General features: G+C 38.7%; 1 protein-coding gene and 1 non-coding gene across 2 annotated transcripts in view; one reads left to right on the forward strand and one right to left on the reverse strand.

Annotated features, from left to right (window-relative positions):
• LOC127454904 (potassium channel subfamily K member 5-like) overlaps nucleotides 1-8,204 on the reverse strand; it is a 35,953-nt gene extending 27,749 nt beyond the window's left edge. Inside the window, exon 1 of the mRNA XM_051722425.1 lies at nucleotides 7,798-8,204. Coding sequence (XP_051578385.1) covers nucleotides 7,798-7,983 — 186 coding nt within the window. The 5' untranslated portion in view covers nucleotides 7,984-8,204. The remainder of the gene's footprint in view (nucleotides 1-7,797) is intronic.
• A 2,393-nt stretch (nucleotides 8,205-10,597) lies between these two features.
• trnai-uau (transfer RNA isoleucine (anticodon UAU)) lies at nucleotides 10,598-10,671 on the forward strand. Its single transcript has one exon. It is a non-coding gene; the product is annotated as a tRNA-Ile (tRNA).
• Nucleotides 10,672-26,945: the final 16,274 nt, after the last annotated feature.

Here is a 26,945-nt window from a genome sequence, read left to right on the forward strand (position 1 = left end):
AGGAAGGTAATTTATTTTCTTAAACATAAGGAATATGATGTAGTGTTTCTTCAAAAAATGTATCTTTCCATGCAGGAAGCTGAAAAATTGGGAAGATATGGGGTGGAAATGTTTTCTTTAGTGAGTCATTACATTGATAAGTAAGCATCTACAATTCAAATGTCTCACAGAGCAAAGATAAATTAGGAAGGTTCATTATTGTTTTAGCAGAAATTCAGTGGCAAAGTCTTATTTTGGCTAATATTTATGCACCTAACGCTAATGATCAGGGCTTTTTTATAGATCTTGAAGGAATGTTGCAAGTCATCAAAAAATCCAAAGCACGAGAAGTCGTGGAGTTGGAAAGGAATATTAAAAGTGCCAAGGCAGAGTTGAAGCGCCGAATGTCGTCTGATGGATTCAGAGAATTGACCCGATTGAAATACAGATATAACACTATTTTGTCACGGAAGGTGGAGTTTTGGCTATTCAGGGCAAGAGTCGGGGGACAAAGCAGGAAAACTCTGGCTAGATATATAAAGCAGAGAGAGTCCTTTTCAATCTCTCAGTGAAATCTGCTGGTGGTGAAATTTTTACCTCGGCCATTGATATTAATAATGCTTTTAAGGAATTCTGTCTTGATCTCTACAGTTCCACGTCTTCGTCTACTGATGAAGATATTAGAAACTTTGTGGAACAAAACTCCCTAAACTCCCTAAACTGACGACGGAGCAAAAAAAATTGTTTCATTGATATTTGCCTTTTCATAATTAGATAAGACAGTTAAAAGTTACAGGGAACTGTTGTTGAGAGAGAAGGAGAATGAAACAGGCAAGCACTTTTAACATTATGAGCTCAAACGCATCTGCTGCGGGTCTGATATGCGGACCGTTTAAATGAGACTGCGTTGCACACCGGTCTATTATAGTAACAAAACAACCCATGACTGGTCGTTTACATATCTCAGTCGCTTCACATGCAAGCAGGCAATTTTTGGCACCCTCAAGAAAAAAAGAATAAAAGTTTTTTTCAATGATTACCTTAATATTGTGATGCTCTGCTGTGCAGCATTGTATCTGACAAAAAATAACTTGTGTTGTGAGGATCTGTATAGAAACACTTCATTTGATAAAAATAATGCAATGGTATGTTGAAAAGTAATTGTTCTGTTTTCACTGGATTAAAGTTCTACAAATTAATTTGATTAGACAGTAAATTAAACTTTAAAACACAGAATTCAGAAATAATAAAACAGAAAACAGAATTTGAAAAAAATAAATAAAAATTAATAGGGCCCTATGAAATGACAACATCAAACTATAGGGACAGGTACAGGATGGCAACAACTGCCCGAGTTACACCAGGAATGCACAATCCCTCCATCAGTGCTCAGGCTGTCTGCAATAGGCTGAGAGAGGCTGGACTGAGGGCTTGTAGGCCTGTTGTAAGGCAGGTCCTTACCAGACATCACCGGCAACAACGCCGCCTATGGGCACAAACACACCTTCGCTGGACCAGACAGGACTGGCAAAAAGTGCTCTTCACTGACGAGTCGTGGTTTTGTCTCACCAGGGGTGATGGTCGGACTCGTGTTTATTGTCGAAGGAATGAGTGTTACACCGAGGCCTGTACTCTGGAGCAGGATCGATTTGGAGGTGGAGGGTCCGTCGTGGTCTGGGGCGGTGTGTCACAGCATCATCTGCCTGCAATGACAAGCTCAGTCCATCTTAACGCTGTGCGTTACAGGGAAGACATCCTCCTCCCTCATGTAGTACCCTTCCTGCAGGCTCATCCAGCATGACAATGCCACCAGCCATACTGCTCGTTCTGTGCGTGATTTCCTGCAAGACAGTGTATCGGTGTTCTGCCATGGCCAGCAAAGAGCCCGTATCACAATCCAATTGAGCATGTCTGGGACCTGTTGGATCAGAGGATGAGGGCTAGGGCCATTCCCCCCAGAAATGTCCGGGAACTTGCAAGTGCCTTGGTGGAAGAGTGGGGTAACATCTCGCAGCAAGAACTGGCAAATCTGGTGCAGTCCATGAGGAGGAGTTGCACTGTAGTACTTAATGCAGCTGTTGGCCACACCAGATACTGTTACTTTTGTATTTTGACTCCCCCCCCCCAAGATTAATAAATGTTTTATAGCATTTATAATTAGGTTCCATTTGTTAACATTAGTTGATTACATTAGTAAATGAACCAACAATAAACATTACTTTTGCAGCATTGGCCAATGTTAATTTCAACATCTACCAATACATTTTTTAAATTATGTGCTATGAATTCCACTGTTGATATATTCAGCCGTAACTTCAATGACATCTCCTCAGCATTTACTGTATCAGCAGCATCGACCCAAAACACATGGGTCTTGTGTCAAACGGCCCACAGCTGAGAACAACTAGTTACTAATTTGGCTAAGTTTCCAAAGTTCATGGAATGAAATATATTCAAAAGTTTTGTTACAGGTCAACCTAATGAGGCTCTAATTTATTTGTGCTGTATTTGCGATGTTTCCAAGACTGCAAGCGCTTTCTCACATGCTGGTTTATGTTGGTGTCGCCCAGAGTCCCACCCCATGATTTACGTGCCTCTAAACATAATGTATGATATCTTGGTGCGTGCAGTAGCGGGCCCCGGATGTCGGGAAAGCTCCGCAAAAAAATGCTTGAGGGGTGACATGATGTTCTGGGTACATGCACAATATCGCTGTTGTCAGGGTTCGGGTTTGTAATTTATGGGGGGAAAAAAAAAAAATATATATATATATATATAAATAGGCCATCCGAACTTGTTTCGCGCACACGCTCTCACTCACAGATACGCGCGAATGGATGAGTTAGGGTCTGTTCACACCGAACGTATTTTGCCTGCGTCTGCTCTGTTTTTCCATTGTTTTCCTCTGTAAATGCGCTGGATGAACGTCCATACATGCTGCACCGCATCTCGCTGTTTCCTCAGTGTCTCACGGAGGACTGGCACATTTTTAGACACTGTGTCAAGTTAATAAGAGCCTCAGGTTCAAAAATGCATGCCGAGACACCTGCGTTCTGTTTCAGTCGTTGACTGTCTAGATTTTTTTTTTTTTTTTTAGCGCAGGTGTCACAAAGATTTAACATTTTGAACAAGTTCAGGTTGCAAAGAGGGGACTGTTACAAAGTTTAACATTATTCCACATCCAAATTATTTTTTGTAAAAAATATACAGTATGTAGGTAAATATTGTTTGGTTTTTATCACTGGAAAACATGCATTAATTATCTTTAACAAGATTTTTATTTCATTAAACATTTTGAATGTTCTTGGCTACAATGGTTGATAGGTTGAATTTAAAATTATGATTTAAAATACATTTAATGTAATTTTTTAAGCAAACATTTTCGAAATGGGTCGGATGCTTGGGGCCTCAGAAATCGTAAACCTGCCCCTGGGTGCATGCAACACATTTGAATTCTATATCAGAATTTTCTATGTTAAAGCGATATGGAGCAATTCAACCATGTCAAACAGCTAAACAGCTCCGACATTCTGAACAGAACTGATAAAGGAAAGAGAAAACACCAACATCGGCCCTGTCCCTCAATGCGCCCTTCAGCTGAGCCTGCATCAGTGCGAGCTCCACAGCAGACTACTACCCAACAGTCCCCGCTGCTGGTTTTCTCGACCAATCACAGCAGGCTAGAGTTTTCTTGCTGGAGAAAATAACATGGCAGATGAGGCGATATCAACAGCGGATTAATTATTTATTTCAATAATCATTTTTTCCCCCTGATTGTCAATGACAGATCATTTGCTTTTCTTGTGTATATAGTATCACTTTTTAGTCTGATGTGTTTAATTGGTTCAAACCTTTTATCCACCTGTCCAGAGGTATGGAATTACGCATTGAGTTTTTGTTAAACAGTTTTTCTTGAGGAAGTTTTACATTCTTAAAAATAAGTAATCTAACACAAGCATTTGTTATCGTTGTTTCAAAGAGGATTTTAGAATTATTGTGAGTCTCTAAAATATTAAGACATGAGAGAGCTGTTCATAGCTGTAGCTTGTAAGATTCATTACATTTATTTAAATAGCAACGGATTTATACCTGCAGAAGTGTGGCTGTGTGTGTAAATATAATGATTTTTGCGATATACGGCGGTGTGTGAGATGTATTTTCTTCTTTCTATACATTTGAATATGTTTTAAGCACCTACCTGCAAACATTCATGTGTATAAATCATGTTTATTTGTTCTCTAAACATTTAAAAAATGATATTATATGTGTGCTGTTTTTCATAGATTCTTTGTTAAATTCCCTAATGCTTTATTTTCTGTGTGTTGCTTGGAATCTTTCAATAAAACACAAATACCTAAGAGTTAAAGTGTGTTCCTTTACCCTTTCTATCAATGTCATGACTTTTCAAACAATAAATGTATAAAAGTCAGTGTATATGAAAACCGTAATGTATGAAAATGCCGTTATCTTACTGAAGTCTGCCCCAAATGCACATTTTTACCACTCATGGCCCCTCATGGACTTGTTGACTAGTGCCCCATTGGTCTGCACTCACTTATATCACCAAAGTCTGGAGTCGGAGGAGGACCACAAGGGCTTAGGGTGCCATTTGGGACAGGGCCATCAATTAAAAGACTTTTCACATCTAAGCTATAAACACCCTTACTAACATTTATCACAGTAAACTGTACCAGAAATTTTCGATACAACTTTGGAAGTTGTAGCAAAGAAAAAAGCACAGATAGCACATACTCTTCTGTCATGGGTATGTAAGTATTTTGGATTGAAAGACATGCTTGATTGTTGTAGAGATGACAAATTGTCATTGTAGTGTTTACCTAATTCCTTAAGGCAAATGAGCTGTCAAAGGATTTATGATCACATGTATGTTATTATTTTTTATATCATTTATTTTTCTGTATTATTTTTTTCAACAGCTGAAGTATTTTTTTGTTGTGGATGTCCCAGTGTGGATACTGGATTTGCACTTTTCAGAAATCTCAAAATATTCTAATTATATTTTGGTTGCATTTGTGAGATAATAAATGTAATTTATTTTGTAAAATAGGCACATGTCATAATATCAATCTCAGGCCCCTGAATTGAATTTAAATCGTATATGGCAGACTTTGAGGTATCGGCAAACAACGGCTCACTGGGTAAGATAATCTATATTAGATTGTATCATGATGAAACTGGTGATTTACACCCCTACTTAATATATATATATATATATATATATATATATATATATATATATATATATATATATATATATATATATATGCACTTCTCTTGCCTCTACAATCTATACGTAGCCTACCTATTTTTTTCTGCCTGTCTTTTGCACAAGAGAACTTGCTGCAAACTCACAATGTAAAGCCCACATCACAGCAATATTTCTTCATGTAGCCATTAGAACTCCAGAACTCTTGATTCTGAGATAACCTTGGAAGAGCTTGGCAAGGTAATTAAGGCCTTGCCTTTTTAAGATTTTGGAAATATATGGGTTTGGGAATACTTTTATTGGATGGATTAAGAACTTTCATTTCCCCTTAGTTGGGCTATTTGAAAGTTTGTTCCACCAGAGATTATGTGGAATTCACAGTTTGTTCCACATAATTATGTGCAATTCACAGTTTAGTCTTTTTATATTTATCCAACACATCCTACCTCTTCTGCCATTACATTCCCTTGCACTGTATACAACAGACTTGTATTTGCACTACGCATATATGTGTGTGTATATATATTAGTCTTTTTGTCTTATTGTGTATTCTATATAGACTTTATTTTCTATCCAATTTTTATGCTTATTCTATTTCTATTTATTTATTTATTGTATTATTTTTTATTATTATTATCTCTGTCTTGTTGCTGTATTTTATTGTTGTGCACTGGAAGCTCCTGTCACAAAGACAAATTCCTTGTATGTGTAAGCATACCTGGCAATAAAGCTGATTCTGATATTCAACCAAGAATGAAAAGTGTGCCAACCAATGCCGGGGGAGTACATTGTACTTTGGGGGAGCCGCATGTACACAGAGGTAAAGACTGCACCACTGCATGGTTATGATTTTGAGTCTTAAGTAGCTTTCTCGCAATAAACGGCTTTCTGGTGTCCATGTTAATGACCAGACAGCGACGGATCACTGGGGAGATGCAAAGTAAGATGATGGATCAATGGGGAGATGCAAAGAAATTTGACTGATCGACGGGGAGACACAAAGAACAGTGATGGATCAAGGGATAGGTTTCACACAAATTGCATGTTTTGCGTGGTGGTTAAAACCGCTACTGCCGATTGCTATCTGCTCATGAAATGGTTGATCTCTGATTGTTTTCTGCTCTTGTTGTCTTTTTTTTTTTTTTCTTAAAACTACTAAATTTGACAAAGTGTCCTTCAGTTCTAGATAGATGCAATATAAATGTATTATTATTATTATTTTAATAACTAGTATTGGTGTACACCTCAAGTGTGGTGGATGAACAATGTTTCAAGTGTTTATTTATGTTTCAATCAACAATTGACAACCATAAAACTACCAAAAGTTTCATTCTTAAATGTTCTTAACCTTGTTAAGTTAATGGAAAACTTTTACATGCCTCAAAACTGTGATTCAGGATATGTGCATAAATAATTTAAACTTGAAATTTGTTCAGTCATGTCGCTGGTTGCTTTATAAATCATAAAGCCACAACCAATACCACAAAAATATTAAAATACAAAAAGTTAAGCTGGAACAGTGCTCATGTAGGAATTCAGTAAGCCACAACACCACCCTATAATCATTTATGCTGCTTTGTCATAACTATAAGGCTTATTAAATATTAATTGTTGTGAGTTATACATTCAGTAGGTGTTGCTGCAGTGACATTCTAGTTTTGGGGTTGCACTGCTTGTGTTTTGAAGCCATTTGGTGGACAGCTTCCTCAGCTGACAGACAGCCCCAAATGTCCCACTGGATGCAGTGAAACCACTCACAGTGCAATGCAGAGTCTTTCACCACTCTCATGCATTGCAATGCAACAAAAGAGAACAATGACGTGAAAAGAGGGGAATGTGACTACAGTTTGCAGACTGGTTCTCACTGGGGTGGGGGGAGGGGGGAACAAGACTTGTTTCTGCATGTCTTTTCTGGTTTCAGGCAATTGAAAGACTCAATAGACATTTATACCATCTTGTAACACTCCTCACATTTTGTTGAGCCCTAAAATACAACTAAAAATACAAGGTGGCATATTTGACGCAAGGCTTTACCACCAGCAATGGAAACAATCGCCATAACCATGAACAATAATCACAATTGAATTTGCATTGTATGAAAGCTTGCCTCTGCTCTTCTGTTGCTAAATCAATTAATTTCTCATAAGAAGGAGCATTTCCTAGCACTTTAAGCACACTAAATGTTTTAAATGTTTCCCACACTACAAGAGAGATGCCCCAAGAAGTTAATTCAAATGCTTCTGAAAACACTGCATATCACTTCTATAAAGAAAAAAACAATAATATCAACAACAACAATAAATTAACATTGGTAGGACGTTGGTAGGAGAGACATGTGTGGATAGATTGTCTATCATTAAAAGAGCCTGTTCAATGTTTATCAAGAGAGCAAGTAACTTGTTTGGATATGTTTTGATCTAAAAAAAAAAAAGACCTTACATGAAATAACTTCGATTGTAAAGTCGAATCAATTATATCCCACACCACAATTCACTATTAGGTTCTCATATGGCGGCTGCAACTAGAATTTATTATATTCTTATAATATTATATTTATTAAAGTGACAACACTGAAACAAAAGTAACCCTACCTCTAGGATGTGTTCCAGGTCAGCCTTTGTAAGACAGGGGTATCGTTTCAATATTTTATCCTTCTCTGCTTTATAATGCTTTACTGCGATCTCCCAGTTCGGTTCCTCCAGGATTTGGAATATTGCTGCCCCAATGGACAGGTAGAAAATAATAGCCGAAGTCAAAAGAGGACCCTTGTCCACCATAATGAAGTGAAGTGAAGTAAGTTGAGTGACTCCCAGAAATCTACATCAGCGGACGCATGCCCTCTGCTAATTAATTCGGCGTGAGCTCGAACTTTTTTTACTTACAGGATTCTTAATGAATATACGGCACAGTTCTCTGTTCAAACAGGCGCGAATGGAAATTGTAACCCTAACCCTAACTTGTACATCAAACTAATCCGTGTCTTAAAAAAAAAAAAAAAACGTTAACAATACTACAATGTGTGGTTTTTTTTTTTTTTTTTTTTTTCTTTTAGTAAAGTCACCGGGAGAGTTCGCCGTCCACGTGCACACCTCGCGCTGCTGGATTTCTGATTGAAGCTCTAGAATAGTTCAACACCATAAAAGAGGAGGAAGTTGGCCAAGATACACCAGAGATTATTTAAAAGTCAAAAGTCTTTGGATACACTCACACTTGCGAGAGAGAATCCCCCCTCCCCTTTATTCAGTGTCATTCATCACACCTGTTACTTTCGTTTTTTTCACAATAGCAGTTTATTCATTTATTTATTTTAATAAATTAAGCAGAAATGTGAATAACTTACAAAGTTAGAACACACTTGACTGAATTTGTTTCTAATGATCTTAAAATGACTTTTTTATATATAGTTAAATGCTTAAAAAATTGTAGACATAAATTGTGTCTATAAATTTAATTAGAACTAAACATACAGACTAAACTTTATTTTTAATTAATTATTTATTAATGAAAGGGTCATGAACCCATCCCCCCCCCCCCATTTTTTTTTTTTTTTTTTTTTTTTGAGATGTTAAAAGATATGCACAGGTTGCATATAATTGAAAACAATAATATCACTCATTATGTTTATTAAGAGGATTGTGTTCATTTTTTACGCTTTATTTCGTTCTTCCGGTTTAAAAAACCGTGTTGTGGTTAGAGTACACTAATACATCATTCGATACTGAGCATTTCTCCATGTTATTCATGAGAAAAGATGCTTCCATCCAATCACAGCCTCATTCATGAGCTCACAATGGACCCTTTTCACAGACCTGTTATTACGCGTTTCCGTCTTCTTTAACAACGTAAATGTAGCAAACATTTTTATATTTCCAAATTTAAAAAATATTTTGTGTAAATTTATAACATTGTACAATGTATTATATTAACCTGGAATAAGTTTAAAAAAAAAAAAATCAGTTACCGTAGCTGTGATGAGGCTTCTAAAGGCCCAAACATACTTCGCAAGTACGAACACGCAAACAAATCTTGTTATGTAAGCTTGATTCCACGTGTCGTTGTGTAGTGAAATGTGTTAGTTCTCAATTCTTAACCCAACACAAGTACGTGCTGCATTGCTGTAAGGATGTATTTTCTGTTTTCAGTCAACAACTGACATGGCAGAGCAGCAATTTGAGTGTATTTTCTGTTTTTAGTCAACAACTATCATGGCGGAGTAACAATTTGAAGAGAGTCTTGCCGAACAAGTTTGATTATACAAATATATATATACAACTCCTCGTCCCCTCTCCATTCGAATAAAACAGCAATTGAAAATGCTTGGCAAGAAATTGCAGCTTCCCTAAATTCTGATAGCGACACTGTAAAGAGAAAATAGAAACAACTATGGGACCGATTTGTCCAATCCAGGAAGAAATGGAAAGGCGTCTGCAGCTGAGATGCCGCAAATTATGTAAGGTTTGCAACCGCCAGAGCAACGCAAGAGCGCACATAAAAAATGTACAACAGGATCACACCAAGGCCATGCGTTGGCCAAGCGCTCGCGTCTGCTTTTGCGTACTTGTGTGAAGTATGTTTTGGCCTTAACACAGCTGCTGAGGGAGTGACAAAACATTTAGCCTGTTTCTTTCTTCTTACTGCTTTTATCCAGAGCTCTAAATTTTTACCTTCTTTTGCAATGCTATGAAAGTGTAATCATTGATTTTTTTCTTTTGCTGTTGGAGCAAATGGGTAAGCAAAAATTTCATTTGCAGTAGTCTCTCATTCACCGCAATTCAAGTTTACCCTGCTATGCGTGTACTTCCGCTCTCCAAACCAGATATGTGAAAAGGGTCCACAGAGCATGCCCGCCCACGTTTTCAGCTGTCTGGGTTCCAGAAGTATTTTCCCCAATCATTTTACCCGCACCATGGGTAGTGGAGTTGTTTACCATGAATTCCACTATCGAACATGATTTTTGAACAATGATGTAGAAATAGCACAGACAGATGGTTCAACAGAAGTATATTCCAATGATGAACAACCTTGGAGCTTAAGATATGTCAGTCTTTAAAGGTTTATAAGTTATCATTGAAAATAAGTTAGTCTATGGAAAAAATAAATGGGACCTTTAAAGACAGACCTGTCTTGAGCTCCGTGGTTGTTCATTGATGGAATATGTTTCCATTGAAGCCATCCATCTGTTATTTCAACTACATTGTTTAAAAATCATGTTTGATAGCGGAATTCAATGGTCCAGCTGAGAAAGCTTCATCAATCAGAGAACCGCGGCCACCCAAGCCAGCACAACATGCCTCGGTGTGACCACCCACTCCCATGATGCACTGGGGATGACATAATTGAGTCGATTCACCCTTAAATTACTCATCTATTTGTACATATCAGAATATTTAGGGAACTGTGGCTTAGCTGGTTAAAGTGCCTGCCTTATAAACAGGAGATCCTGGGTTCAATTCCCAGCAGTGCCTGTCTGAGAGTGACTGTTCTCCCTGTCCTCCCTTGAGGACAACTGGTAGGGGCAGTGGTGACACAGTAGTTAAGGCTCTGGGTTACTGACCAGGGGTTCAAGCCCCAGCACCACCAAGATGCCACTGTTGGGCCCTTGAGCAAGGTCCTTGACCCTATCTGCTCCAGGGGCACCATATCATGGCTAACTCTGTGCTCTGACCCCAGTTTAGTTGGGATATGTGAAAAAAAGAATTTCACTGTATATATGCAAAAATGTATAATGTGACAAAATAAAGGCTGCTTCTTCTTCTAAATTTGTATATACAGTAGTAATATTTTTCCTGTCACAATTAGCCTCATTCATGAAACACGAGCAGAACGAATTTTTGTGTAAATAATTCGTAAAACCATTCTAATATGAATTCTCTGATTCATGAAAGTTTTGTAAAATATTTTTGGCAAACTGCCGTGACTACATTTTGATAGAAATTAAAGAAGTAATGAAAAAAATAACTAATAACTGAGTGAGAAAAAAAAAACTAAATTGGGGGGGGGGGGGTTGTTTTAAACCATGTACTTAAAGCGTTTCTTTTGTGTTTGTATTTATTTCTTTCCGGCCGTTCTGTCAGCCGGTGGTCCACCCCACCTCCTGTGAACCTGGGGGGAGAGACGAGGGGAGGCATGGGGAGAGGGAAAGGGCGAGCGAAGACACACAGAGAGAGAGAGAGAGAGGAGAGAGAGAGAAGAGCTTGCTCGCCAGCTTCCAGACGCACTGTCACCCGATCCTCAACCGCTCCCCCCCCTCAGGTGGATGCCAGCTCGCTCCTCCCCCGGCGGATGGCAGCGAATCCTCCGGCCCCTGGCAGACAGAACTGCTCCTCCCCTTCTCGGCAGACAGCCGCGGTTCCTCCGGCTCTCGGCAGCCAGCAGCGATCCCTCCGTCCCCAGGCAGATGGCCGCAGTTGCTCCCCTGGCGGATGGCAGCGGCGAGAAGTCCACGACAGCGCATCTCTCCTCCCTCCCAGGTTTTGGCACCACTGTAACACATAAAGCACGGGCAAGGAGTACCGGCTGAACTATCAACATAAACTTTTAATGCATAAATGAACTTAAACAATGAACTTAAGCCATGTGCGTCTCTCTCTCTCCAACAGGCGCCTCCGGCCGCCCCTTATCTCACTCTCCCGCTGATTAGCTGATTCGGGCCAACCACGCCCTCCTCCTCGTCACAACGAGCCACATCACTCCCTCTCTCTCGCAGACAGACACATGACCATGCCGCTATCACCACATACCCCCACTGCCCGACTCAGGCCAGGGCAACATCCGGCCTGCCAACTCAACCCCCCCGCCCCCCCCCCATTTCTGGAGAGAAAGTCAGCCACAGCCATCTGCGCCCCCGGTCTGTGGATCACCTCAAATTTTAATAGCTGAAGTGTCAAGTACCAACGGGTGATCCTTCATGAGGTTGGAGCCACTGGAGTGGGGTGTGATCTGAACAGAAGGTGAAGGCCCGCCCCAGCAGGTAGAAGCGGAGGGTGAGGACTACCTATTTGATCGCCAAACAGTCCTTTTCAATGGTGCTGTACTTAATTTCCCTCAGTGAGAGTTTACGACTAATGTACAGTACCAGTTGCTCGTCCCCCTCCACCTCCTGCCAGAGCACTGCCCCCAGCCCTCTGTCAGATGCATCCGTCTGCAAAATAAAAGGGGGAGAGAAGTTTGGAGCATGTAAGAGTGGTCCATCACAAAGTGCAGATTTCACTTTCAGAAAAGCCTGTTGGCACGACTCCGTCCACTGGACCTGATCGGGAGCCCCCTTTCGAGTGAGATGAGTCAGCGGGCTGGTGACGTCAGAGAAACTAGGCACAAACCTTCGGTAGTTGCCAGCCAGCCCCAGAAACTGTTTCACCTCCTTTTTGGTCTTGGGCGCTGGGTTTTGAGTTTTGTTAATTTGGGGATGCACCTACCCATGGCCCAAGTGGAACCCCAGATACCGAACTTCCACCTGCCCAATTGCGCACTTCTTCAGGTTGGCCGTGAGCCCCGCCCGCCACAGCGATCTCAGGACGGCTCTCAGATGTTGCATGTGCCACTGCCAATCATTACTGTAAATGATGATATCATGTAGACCGGCACATTTTTAGACACTGTGTCAAGATAAAAGTAACTTAATAACTTAAAAACGCATGTCGAGGCACCTGCGTTCCGTTTCATTCGTTGCGCTACGTCTAGACTGTTTTTAGCTCAGGTGTCACAAAGATTTAACGTTCTGAACAAGTTCAGGCTGCAAAGAGGTGACTGTTACAATTTTTAACATTATTCCAGTTTATTCTGCATCAAGCAAAGTTTCAGCGCTTGATAAACGGCAATGTTGTTGTTGTTTTTTTTTTTATATTATTTTTTATGCTCTAGTGTGAGGGGCCACCGTGGCTTGTATGTTTACTGTTACAATACTGTAAAGAATGTTGCCTACAATGCTTAGCCTACACAAAATACAGCCTTTTGCAACATGATGAACAATACACTGCAGCATTAGAATATAAGCTCCAGGTTAAAGTATATAAGACAGAACTATATTACTATTGTATACAACAAATCCTCAAAGTAATAATAATAATAATACTGTATCATATTATAATGACAATCTGGACAACAATAAATAATTGTTGGGATATAATATTAATATATACTGTAACAACTGAGTTTCAAAATGTTACTGGGTGAAGTAGCAGGTTTTGCACACCCTGTTCACACACACACACACACACACAAAGTGGTTTGTAAACATATATGTAGGTAAATATTGCATTTTTATCACTGTATTGTGGAAAAACTGGAAAACATGTATGAATTATCTTTAACTAGATTTGTATTTCATTAAACATTTTGAATGTACTTGGCTACAACGGCTGATAGGAAGAATTAAAAATTATGATTTAAAATAAATTGTCTTTTTTTTTTTAGCAAAAGTTTTCGAAATGGGGCCAACTTTCAAAGTTGGTTGGTTGCTTGGGGCCTCAGAAATCGTAAACAATGGACAAGGATGTTATTTTATTGGCAAGTTTCTTTTTAACATCACACTCACAGAGTGTAAATTACGGCATTAAAAAGATACTGTTTGGCAGTACATTTTTTGCTGGTTTCACACATGCTCAGCATCCACCCACTCCTTCTTCGCACGTGGAATTCCACCGTGCAAAGGCAAATGTGACTTGTGACTTGTGTGTTTTGGAACTGGGTGAGTTGTAGCTCTTGACCCCCTTCTGTCCAACCCCTTTACCCTCCCAACTTTTTACATATTTGTTAGACCCATTTCATGAGACTTTTTTTTAAAGTCTGAGGTGTGAACAATTGGTGCTGAACTTGAGGTTTTAACACTTTAATAAGTTGGACTGAGTGAAGAAAAAACAGTCTCAAAATTGTTTTACTTTTTACAGTTTGCTCAAAAGCTTATAATAGACTGTTTTAATGCAGGCATAAATTTCAAGAGACATGAACATTTTGTTATGGTGGTGGGGTGACAGGGGAACATGTCCCCCTAATGTTCACATGAAACCCAAAAGGTCAACATGTGTTTAATGAACTGTATATTTTTTCCTGGGCAAAAAAGTAGTCAGTACCAATGCCAGTAAAATTGTGTGATTCTTAATACCCAAACTAATACTAATTTATGAATTAGGTAAACATTGATTCAAGTTCTCAAGTAATTATATAAGACAAGGAAACATTCAGTAATAAAATAAGAACAAAGAAACAAATTAAGAAAACAGTGATTAAAGTTTCTATAAGTAGTATAAAGTGTTTAAGTAAATGTTCATAAATTGAAAAAGTAGGCCTAATGAAATGTAACATAAAACTACAGAGATTACAGGTCTTCACTGTATGATTATAATACATTAATAATTTTTAAAGCTACTAAAGTTATCCAGCCAAGAGCAATACATGTTTTTTTCTCGTTTTCTCGATGTGTATTGTTGATTAATATTAACAAAATAGTGGCAGGTCTATTAGGTTGCATTTATACTACAAGTCCGATTGTACAGATCCGATACTGTGATATAAATCCGCTCGTTCAGTCCTGGGGTTTACATTTACTTTAGACATAACTGACTGTGTTTCTTTTAATACCTCACCAAGACAGGCATTTTTAAGCATATTTGACCATCACGCAGGATTGTACTATATCCGCATTACCATGAGGGCTCTCGCAAAACACACACACACAGAAAGAAGCAGCCTGTCAATCAGACAGTGCCCGGGGGGGCGAATATGTATCTATCAAGATATTGAATTAATTTGCATCAAAACATTTGTTAATGTTGTTACATTTATTTATGGATCATTGAATCTGCATTTGCAAATTGTCACTTGTGTGTTGATCACTTCGGATTTGTGTGTGGCTATTTTGAGACTTTCCGAGAAGGATGTAGCTGCAGGCAGAGCTCCAAAAAGGGCTGGGAGCTGTGATTATTATTATTATTATTATTTATTTGTTTGTATTTATATATATATATATATATATATATATATATATATATACACAAACAGGGATGTTTGTTGGGGGTAGGGTTGGGGATTGGGAGGGGGAAGGGGAATAATGGGGGTTAAAAGTTGATTCTGTGCATATATTGCTTTTCTGTTTCATTTGTCAGAATCAATAAAAAGTGTTAATCCGAAACAATGAACATGGACTTGGCACCAGAAAAGACTATACACACACATGCACACACACAATACAAACATATTATATTGTACATTTAATGATGCTTTTACTCCAAATGTTTGAACTCTCTTCATGTTTAGTTGTTTAAGTCTTCATGTTGAGATGGTCCCATTGGCTTTGATGGTTCTCAAGTGCCCCTCTTCCAAACCCAAGAAAGTATATTTTGCATAGTACAAAATTATAGAGGGACTCTATGAAAAGACTGCCTAAGGTGATAGAGCGGTAGAACCAGTGGCAGGAGGTGATGACCCAGTGATGGGTAAGACTCTCTTTTGGCCAGCGGGGGGCAACCTAAGGCAGGGCATCACCGCCCTGGGCACCTGCCCAAGTCGGCAGGTGTGATAATGGGTAAAGGAAGTGATTACAGTATTCTGCCCTAAAATATGAGTTCCACTTCTCAGAATGACCGCAACACCTAATGGGCTTGATTATTATAAAAACAAAGAAATGTTTACAACTATTGTCACACCATAGTGGGGTCCTGCCCTGACCAAATGGTCATCATCAATTTTAGAATGAGCACAGGAATGGGCCATGGAGAACTATTTTAGACAGGGATGCCTGAGCTTAATGAACATACAGACCATATCTTTTAGGGATCTCAATTTACATTGTGGGTGGTTCAGTAAACTATTTCACAAACTGGTTAAAAGGTTTGTGTTTACAATGTTTGTTTTTCAGTCTAACTACGATGAATCCCAGGTGCTTCGTGTACTTTGTCACTGCTACACTGCAATAAAGACTTAAGCATCTTTAACCGAAGACCAAGACCTCCATCCATCATTTTTGTAATTTTTCTTACACACGCCCTACATTTTGTAATTACTTGGAGAAATACTTGAAACAGCGAATGGAATAATTTATTTGCGGTATTAGACAAATTTGAATTTGGCTCAAAATGTATTTCCTGGATTCGCATGCTTTATCCTCAACCAAAGGCGGCTGTAATCACAAATAAGATATGCTCACAATATTTTGATCTGTCTAGAGGTACAAGGCAAGGCTGTCCCCTTAGCCCTCTACTATTTATTTTGGCCATAGGACCATTGTTGTCAACACTCAGATCATCACAATCTATCAGTGGTATTAAAAGAATGGGTGTCGAGTATGAAGTTCCCTTATACGCTGATGATCTCTTACTATATTTAACTGACCCACTAACATGTGCCCCTGAAGTTGTGAAAATACTAGAAAACTATGGGCACTTTTCAGGTTATAAATTAAATGTTTCTAAAAGTATATGATTCCCTATAAACTATAAGGCAGATCAGATTGTGGATACAGACTTACTCTTTTGTATATCAAAATCAGGATTTAAATACTTAGGAATTAATATCACTCGCTCATACTCGGGTCTGTTTAAAGCAAATTACAACCCTATACTTAAAAAACTTGAATCTGACTTCCAACAATGTTGTGTTAGTAATATATATATATTTATCTCTAGCTGGTAAAGTTAATTGTGTTAAAATGAATGTGCTACCCAGATTATTGTATTTGTTTCAGAGTCTCCCACTTTTCTTGCCAAAATCCTTCTTTCAATCGACTAACAGATTGCTGTTGCCTTTTATATGGGGGGGGGGCAAGAATATGTAGAGAGTTTCTTGAGAGACAAAAAAAGGATGGAGGTCTGGCTCTCCCAAATCTGATAAATTATTATTGGGCAGCAAACTTTCAAAAAGTCGTTTATTGGTTTCAGTCTCCACATACAAATTGGTGCGTAGCAAAGGCTAAATCGTGTAAGTCAACATCACTTGCTGTGCTGATTACAATGAAGTCACCATTCTCACCATCGCAATTTTCTTCAAGTCCAGTAGTAATTTCAGCTTTCAAAATATATAATCAGTTCAGACAAGCATTTCAACTTAGAGGTTTTTCCTTAGAAAACCCTATATGTAATAATCATCTTTTTCCAGCTGCCAAACTAGACTCTATTTCAAGCAGTGGCAACACCTGGGCCTAGTTTAATGTAGTGACATTTTTATTGATAACATTTTTGCTAACTACAACGATTAAAAAAATGTAATGTTCAAAAATCCAGTTTTTTTCATTATCTTCAAGTTCGTGACTTCATCCAAGCTCAGTGCTCGGGGTTCCCCCAAAGAATCAAGATTAGATTTAGTTCTGCAGGTCCCGCCACATCTTAAGGGATCCATCTAAAAAATATACAACTTAATTATGTCCTTTCAAAATACATCAATAGAAAAGATCAAAGCAGCATGGGTAGTAGAGCTAGGTACTGATATATCTAAAGACACTTGGGACAAAGCCACTGAAAGAGTGAATGGGACTTCATCTTGTGCAGAACTCAGTCTGATTCAGATGAAAGTGCTATACCGTATTCATTATAGTAAAACTAAGTTGGACAAACTGTATCCAAATGTAGATGAAACATGTGAATGTTGCAATGCTTTTAAGGCAGATTTAACCCATATGTTCTGGTCATGCTCCAAACTGAGACAATTTTTGGTTCTCAGTGTTTTTTTTGTTTTTTTTCATTAACAATTTTTATTGATTCCACACTCAAATCAACATAAACCACATGAAAACACAGATTCAACTTTCAACAAAATACACCCCCCTCCCCCCTCCCATTTTTAATATGTGTATTCCCTAAATTAACCCCCACCCCATCACTCAAAATACAAATTCTGGGGCAGAACGAAATCTGAGTGCCCAGGATCTCACAGACATAACTTTGAACCCTCGACCAAAACTCTTGAATCTTAGTACAATACCAAAAAACTTGGGCTATGTCCCCATCCTCTGATTGGCATCGCCAACAGGTGGGTGTATCTTTAAGACCAATAAATACTATGCAGAATCTTAAATTGAATGAGGTGCATCCTTGCATCCCTAGACATAGACTTGACATTTTTTTAAATTCTATCCCATTCTTCATCCTCCAGTACTAAATTCAAGTCTTTCTCCCATAACTTCTTGAGAGATGTCAAAACCCCTTCCCCTAGACTCTGAATTAGCCAGCAATAGTACGCAGGTCACCCAGCGTAGCAACTCCCTTCTCAATCCATTCTGTCCAGCAAAAAAGGGGCTTGTTAATACACAATTTAGGGTTTTACCAAATACTTTCAATTGAGCACGTGGGAAACTTTTGTCCACACTAACTGCATGTGTGAGATAACGGGATGTGTCTTTACTTCTCCGGGCAGCTTGGTAGAAAGACATTGCAATGGCAAGATAGGGGCAAGGACCTCCAGTTCAAAAAAGAGCCAGGGAGGAGCTCGTTCAGGTGGAAGCGACCAATGCACCAAATGTCTGAGACCAAAAGCATAATAGTAAAACAATATTATGGGAAAACCTAACCCACCTTTGTCAATTGGCCTGTGTAACTTGTTAGAATGCATTACCATTCCAGATAAAAGATTTAGCAGTACTATCAAATTGTTTAAAATAAAAGAGGGGAACTTATGGGGAGAGGTAGTTAAATTTTGGAATACAATTCATTTTTATAACATTAACCTTACCAATTCGCTACTGACCACATGATATTGATGAAACGCCTAATGTTGTCAGAAGAGCTACGGCCCCAAATAAACCCCACTTGAGCTATATGTATAAGAGATGTCATAACTTAATCGGTTAGCCAAAATTTTTGACAACATTTTTACATCTAGCTGGATCAGGGAAATTGGGCGGTAACTCTTACACTCGCTTGGATCTTTGTCTTTTTTAAGAATCAGACCGATCTGATGTTTGTGTCATGTTTGGTGGGAGCTTTCCATTCTTTTTTTTTTTTTTTTTGTTATTAAAAGTTTTTATTGATTCCATATAACCTATATATATATATATATATATAAAAATAACAGAATATTTGGAATCACATTATATTTTTTACAACCCATCCTCCCGAACATTAACTACCCCACCCCACCACCCAACACAAACAGATACCCCAGTGGTCAAATACAACCGACAAAGACACACAAGAAAATATTTAGAAATATATTTAAAAAATGTATATGTTCAAAAACAAAAAGCTACAACATACACATTTACTGCCCCTCCCCAAGAGCCCTCCAAAAAGGCCAAATAGCTGCCCCACCTTCTGATGAACATATCCATGTTGCCTAGCCTTCTATATATGACAACTCTTCCCAAGCTGCCACCCTGCCCATCTCCTCGCACCACTCACGAAACGAGGGGGCTCCAACTGACTTCCATCCTCTAAGGATAACCTGACTGCCCACCATAACACCGGCCATGTTCCAATTCTTCATGTACTTATCTCCTACATCAATGACCGCCCCGTCACCCAAAATACAGAGCCTGGGGCAAAAGCAGATCCGAGTACCCAATACGTCAGCCATAAAATTCTCAACCAGAACTCCTGTATCTTACATCACCCCCAAAAAACATGGGTGGTGTCTCCATCTTCTAAATGGCATCGCCAGCAGGTGGGTGTGTCCTTAAGACCAAGCCTATACAATTTAGAAGGGGGTCCAATAAAATCTATGTAGAATCTTAAATTGCATAAGGCACACCCTTGCATCTCCAGATGCAGAGTTGACATTTTTAAGAATCCTAGCCCACACTCCCTCCTCTAAAAACAAATTTAAATCTTCCTCCCATAATCTTTTGAGGGAATTTAAAGCTCTGTCCCCCAGACTCTGAATTAGCAGGGAGGAAGCACTGATGCCTCATGACCTTTTCCAAAAGCAGTAATCACCACTCCCAGAGTATCTGCCGCACTAGGGGGGTGCGTGCCACTCCCAAAAATAGTGCAGAGTAGGTGGCACAGCTGTAAATACTTATAAAATTGAGATCTGGGAATCCCAAAATTTTGAACCAGATTTTCAAAAGGTCTCAATACTCCACTCTCATATAGGTCACTGAGTGTATTAACCCCCCTCACAATCCAGTCTAACCAACAGAAAGGGGACTTATTAATGCATAGTTTAGGGTTCTGCCATATGCTTAAGGCTATGTTTAAATAAATATTCGAATTAAACACTGTGGACACTTTTGTCCATATCGAGAGTAAATGCAAAATAACGGGGTGTGATTTAATTTCTCCGATTAATTTGATCGAAAGGCTATGCAGAGGCGAGATAGGGGTATGAGCTTCCTTTTCAATACAAAACCAGGGATGGGCTCTCTCATGTGGAAGCAACCAGTGAGCCAAATATCTGAGACCGAATGCATAATAATAAAACAAAATCTTGGGTAGGCCTAACCCACCTTTGTCAATTGGCCTATGTAACCTATTGAAATTTAACCTGGCATGCTTACCATTCCAAATGAAGGACTTCGCTATGCTATCAAATTGCTTGAAATAAGAGAGGGGGACATCATTAGGGAGAGATTGTAACAGGTAGTTGAATTTTGGAATACAATTCATTTTAATTACATTAACCTTCCCAATCATCGATGTGTAATGAAGCCCACCTGTCCACATCATTCGAAAACCTTTTTATTAAGGGATCAAAATTAACTCTGACTAAATCAGACAAATTTGCTGGGAATAAAATTCCCAAATACTTAATGCCCTGTTTGGGCCACTGGAAGGTGCCCGGCTGGAAGGCCGTTACTGGACAGTATGCTGTCAAAGCCAAAGCTTTGGATTTAGACCAACTGACTTTGTATCCTGAGAACTTGGAAAAGGAATTAATAATTCTGTGGAGGCAAGGCATAGATCTAGTGGGGTCGGAGACGAATAATAAAATATCATCTACATAAAGCAGAAGCTTATGCGCCACACCTCCCGCAATCACCCCTGGAAAATCATCCTCCTTTCTTATCGTGGCTGCTAATGGTTCCAGGGCAAGACAGAACAATAAAGGGGATAGAGGGCAACCCTGCCAAGTGCCCCTATTCAGAGTAAAATAATCTGAAATTAATCCATTTGTTTGTACCGCTGCTACAGGGTGTTTATAAAGTAACTTAATCCAACCAATAAATGTACTCCCGAACCCATACATTTCCAAAATCTTAAAAAGATAATCCCATTCTACCATATCAAACGCCTTTTCGGCGTCAAGTGAGATGGCAGCAACCGGAGACTGATTATTCGCTACTGACCACATGATATTGATGAGACCCCTGATGTTATCAGAAGAGCTGCGACCCCGAATAAACTTCACCTGATCTATATGTATAAGTGATGTCATAACTTTACTTAATCAATTAGCCAAAATTATTTGACAATATTTTTACATCTATCATGGAAATTGGATGGTAAATTTTACACGTTTGGATTTTTGTCCTTTTTAAGAATCAGACTGATCCGGGCTTGTGTCATGGTTGGAGGAAGTTTTCTGTTCTTTATTCAGTATAATTCTGATTATTCTGATTCAGTATAAACTTCTAACAAAAGTGGAGCCAGTTCTGTAGCATAGGATCTAAAAAATTCTGCGGCAAAACCATCTGGCCCCGGAGCCTTGCTAGTAGGTAGGGACTTAATTACCTCGTCAAGCTCCTCCAAGGTTATCTCAGAATCAAGAGAGTTTTTTTGCTCAATCGTCAGTTTAGGAAGATCTAATGGTTCCACAAAGTTTCTAATATCTTCATCAGTAGACGAAGACTTGGAACTATAAAGATCAATATAGAACTCTTTAAAGGCATTATTAATATCAATGGCTGAGGTAAATATTTCACCACCAGCAGATTTCACTGAGGGAATAGTAGAAAAAGACTCTCTCTGCTTTATATATCTAGCCAAAAGCTTCCCTGCTTTGTCCCCCGACTCAAAGTATGACTGTCTTGCCCTGAACAACCAAAACTCCACTTTCCATGACAAAATAGTTTTATATCTATATTTCAATCGGGTCAATTCTCTGAGGCCATCAGCTGACATACAGCGCTTCAGCTCTGCCTCTGCACTTTTAATATTTCCTTCCAACTCCACAAGTTCTCGTGCTTTGGATTTTTTGATGAATGAGGCATACTGTATGATCCGGCCCCTAAGAACCACTTTAAGTGCCTCCCAAGCCACGCCCACAGAGGATACTGAGGACCAGTTGGTCTCCATATAAACATTGATTTCAGTCTTTAACATTTGTTGGAAATCAGGATTTTGCAGAAGGGATACATTAAGGCGCCAACTATATGATTTATTTTTCTCTGTATATGGCAAAACCTTTAAACTCACCAGAGCATGATCTGAGACTAAGATATTTCCAATTGAGCAATCAACAACAGATGAAATGAGGGATTTGGATATCAAAAAAAAAAAAAATCTATTCTAGAATAAATCTTATGGATTGATGAAAAAAAATGTATAGTCCCTACCAGATGGGTTCAAAAGTCTCCAAATATCTGTAAGACCAAGATTTTTACACATCCTGTGAAGCGTCAGTGTTGCACTAGGGGGCTTACACACTTTTGTTTCACTATGATCAAGGACTGAGTCCATCAAAAGATTAAAGTCTTCTCCCAATATTATATCATGTGGGGTGCCAGTGGCTTGCAACATCTCTTCATGATCTATAAAAATGCCTTGATCATCAACGTTAGGTGCGTAAATATTAGCCAAAATCAACCTTTGTCCTTGAATTTCAACTAACACAATAATTACTCTTCCTAATTTATCTTTAATCTGTTTGAGACATTTGAATTGTAGATGTTTATTTACCAATATAATGACTCCCTTGCTCTTACTTGAGCCAGCACTAAAGAAAACATGTCCACCCCATATCTTCCCAAATTTTTCAGCTTCCTGCAGGGAGAGATGTGTTTCTTGAAGAAACACTATATCATATTTCTTATGTTTAAGAAAATAAATAACCTTCCTTCTTTTTATGGGGTGCCCCAACCCATTCACAATCCATGTGGAGAGAGATAGAACACTCATATTAACAACTGACATATTGATATAATAAAAAAAAAAAAAAAAACTGTGTGTCAAAAACTAAATTATACAGATCACATTCCCCATTAGTGAAACAATCAACCCCCGAAAAAAAAAGAGCATAATTAAAATTACACAGTTATGATTGTTTTACTACAAACTTTGAGACTAAACTAAAACTACTTATCAGCTAACATAGCATACTGACACATCAGCTACATACTATCGAACTATACCAGACAGTTTACTGTTGCATTGCAATGTTATGTTGCACTATTGTATGTTTTGTATATCATATGTTGTACTACAGTCAAGAAACCATCGTATTTGCTTAAATTTATCCTGTATACCTGACTTTTAGTATAAAGAGAAGATCGTTGAAATTATTTGTAAGTTACAAAGCAAGGTAGCTTGTAATTCGAAAGGTCAAGTTAGCTCAAATTACACAGATCAATCCTTATGGCACTATATTTCACATGCTTTGCAGTTATGTAAGCTTACCTGTCCAATAAGAAGAACGCCAATTCAGGGTCGGTTTTGATCCTCAAAACCGAACGAAGTTCCCTCCAGGAATCAAATGCCTTGCCGATGTTCACTTTAGTTTTCGCTCGACCACGATCACATTCCTGCAGGATTCAGTAGATAAATGTTTTGTTTTTTGTTTTTTTGTTTTTTTGGCTTACTCTGAGTTTGTGTAGGAGTCGGTGTTGTGCTGGGAACCGGATGTTTGCTGGATTCCATCTCTAAGATAACATTACCTAGTGTTGCAGTGTTGTCATTGTTGAATAGCGGAAGAGAAGCACTGAGGCAAGGCTCTCAGGAGCGCGCATAAATGTAACATCCTTTGTATTTTCCCAGCAAAACTGACCCACTCCCTTTGCATAAAAATCAGTCTACAGGCTTTAATAGGCAACCTAGGAAGTCCGGGAAGGGCTCAATTTTTCAGAATGTCGTAGAGACTTCTGGGTTGACTTGTTTCACTCAGGATAGTAAGGAGCCATGTTAAGTATCACCTTGATAAATGCCTAGCAACCACATGGGCTTACCCTAGCAACCAAGTAACAAAACACATATCTCTGTACCAGAAAATTGTAGAGACTTCCAAGTTGACATATTTCACTCAAGATAGCAAGGAGCCTCATTAAGTATCACTCTGGTAACTGCCTAGCAACTACATGGAGTTACCCTAGCAACCAAGTAACAAATCACATATCTCTGCACCAGAACATTGTAGAGACTTCCGGATTGACTTTTTTCACTCAGGATGGCAAGTAGCCTTGATAAGTATTACCCTGGTAACTGCCTAGCAACCAGATGGGGTTACACTAGCAACCAAGTAACAAATCACATATCTCTTCACCAGAACATCATAGAGACTTCCAGGTTGACTTATTTCACTTAGGATGGCAAGTAGCCATGTTACGTATCACCTTGGTAACTGCCTAGCAACCAGATGGGGTTACCCTAGCAACCAAGTAACAAATAACATATCTCTGCACCAGAACATCATAGACACTTCCGGTTTCGTTCATTGGACTCAGGGTAGCAAGAAGCCTTTGAGTAGCACCTTGGTAACTGACTAGCAACCAGATGGGTTACCCTAGCAACCAAGTAACAAATCACATATCTCTGCACCAGAACATCATAGAGACTTATGGTTTCTTTCATTTGACTCAGGGAGGCAAGGAGCCTTTTGAGTATCACCTTGGTAACTGCCTAGCAACCAAATGATCTATCTATCTATCTATCTATCTATCTATCTATCTGATAGACTGAATGGTCTTATAATCTTTAAACTTTGAACTTTTAACACTACTACTTAAACTTATAACTACTTCAAACTTAAAACCTTCAAACTTCAAGTTTTTACAACTACTTCAAACTTTCAGGCTAGGCTTTCTCAAGCCAACCTAAAGTTTGACCAGAAAATTTTAAATCTAGTTTGATATTGCGATTTGGCTTCACTATTGTGCATAAGCACATTTTAATATATTGTAGGGCTGCGTAATCGCATGCTTGGAGGTCAGCTGTGTGTATCAGAAAATACGGGTAGGCGTGTAGAACCAAACTCTTGAGGTATTAGCCCTAAATGTTGTCAGCATGTCAGTTAACAAAATGATAAATTAAGTTGTCATTTTTATTTTTATAGAGCTTTTCAAAATACACATCGTTTCAAAGCAGATTTACAGAAAATAATTCATTAACAGAAAATGAAACTGTAATATCTATAAAGTCTTAGAGTCATCATTTGGTTAATATGATTGTAATTTATAAAAATAAATAATTAAATAAATAATAATTGTATTTAGAATCCCAGTGAGCAAGCAGAAGGCGAATGTGGCAAGGAACACAAAACTCCATAAGATGTTGGTTAATGGAGAAGAAAACCTTGGGAGAAACCAGGCTCACTGTGGGAGCCAGTTCCCCTCTGGTTAAACAGCATGAATAAAATGCCAATATTAGTTATTTTTGTGTAGTGGTTACATGGTTTAAAATTAGTAAAGTAAGTGTTGTTTAAACAAAGATTTTGTATGAACTTTAAGATTAATGACTAATGTCTTTGAAGCTCATCCTGGATTAAATGCAGAATTTCACATAGATGCATTGTCCTTTGTTAGTTGGCCGATGAAGGCACTTATATTCCCGGCCTTGATCTGCCCAGATGCTGCTCGGACCCACCCTGCTCACCACATTCCATGTAAGAGTGTAGTCCATCATTCGACCAAGGTGATGCAGGCAGAGGTCAGTGAGATGCATCGCAGTTCAACTGGCAGGTCATTTGGGTGAGGTCTATCCTAAGTCCATGGTTCAGGCAGTGGCATATGAAGTATCCCATGTTTTATTGTCAGAGTTGGTATCGGTTCATCCCCTAAAGTCCATTGCAATAGACTGAAGTGATGTCTGGCTGGCACCGGCTGCATTTAGTCGTCATCAGTCAGACACACGTAGCAGTGGAGTCTGACACCAAGCAGGAACGGAGCTGGATCTGGCCGGATCTGGTAACAGACAGGGAAACAAATAGAATAATATCAGCATATATGTCATTCAGTTTTTTGCAGAGTTATAGATCATGATAAATGTTTCTGGTGTCCGGCAAATCTAACTAAACCAGCCTAATTGTGAGATGATAGTTAAATTAGGTGTATTCCTGACTAAATAGTTGAGTCTTTAGTCTATACTTAAACTGTGTGAGTGTGTCTGTGTCCCGAACAGTATTAGGGAGACTATTCTATTGTTTAGAAGCCTCCTTTTGTGGATTTTAATATTCTAGGAACAATTAACAGGCCAGAATTTTGCAGTCGTAATGAATGTGATGGAATATAGCGTGGTAGAAGGTCACTTAAGTACTGCAGAGCTAGAACATTCAAAGCTTTGTACGTAGTTAACAAAATGTTGAAATTAATATGAAATTTAACAGGTAGCCAATGTAACGATGATAAAATGGGGCTAATATCATATTTCTTGGTTCTAGTCAGCACTCTGGCTGCTGCATTTTGAACCAATTGAAGTTTATTTATTGAACTTGCAGGACATCCTCCCAGTAATGCATTACAATAATCTAGTCTTGAGGTCATGAACGCATGAATTAGTTTTCCTGCCTCCTTCACGTGATGCGTGACCTTTCCAACGAGCTTACATCATCCCTCTCATGAGCGCGTGTCACAAAGATGTACGGAAGTGAACATTTGTAGTTAAAAGTATATAAGTATTGTTTTGTTTCTAAAAATAATTAATCGTTTGGTTTCAGAAGAACTTTATTT

Source organism: Myxocyprinus asiaticus, chromosome 17 (genome assembly GCF_019703515.2).
Source record: "Myxocyprinus asiaticus isolate MX2 ecotype Aquarium Trade chromosome 17, UBuf_Myxa_2, whole genome shotgun sequence".
NCBI classification, from domain to species: domain Eukaryota; kingdom Metazoa; phylum Chordata; class Actinopteri; order Cypriniformes; family Catostomidae; genus Myxocyprinus; species Myxocyprinus asiaticus.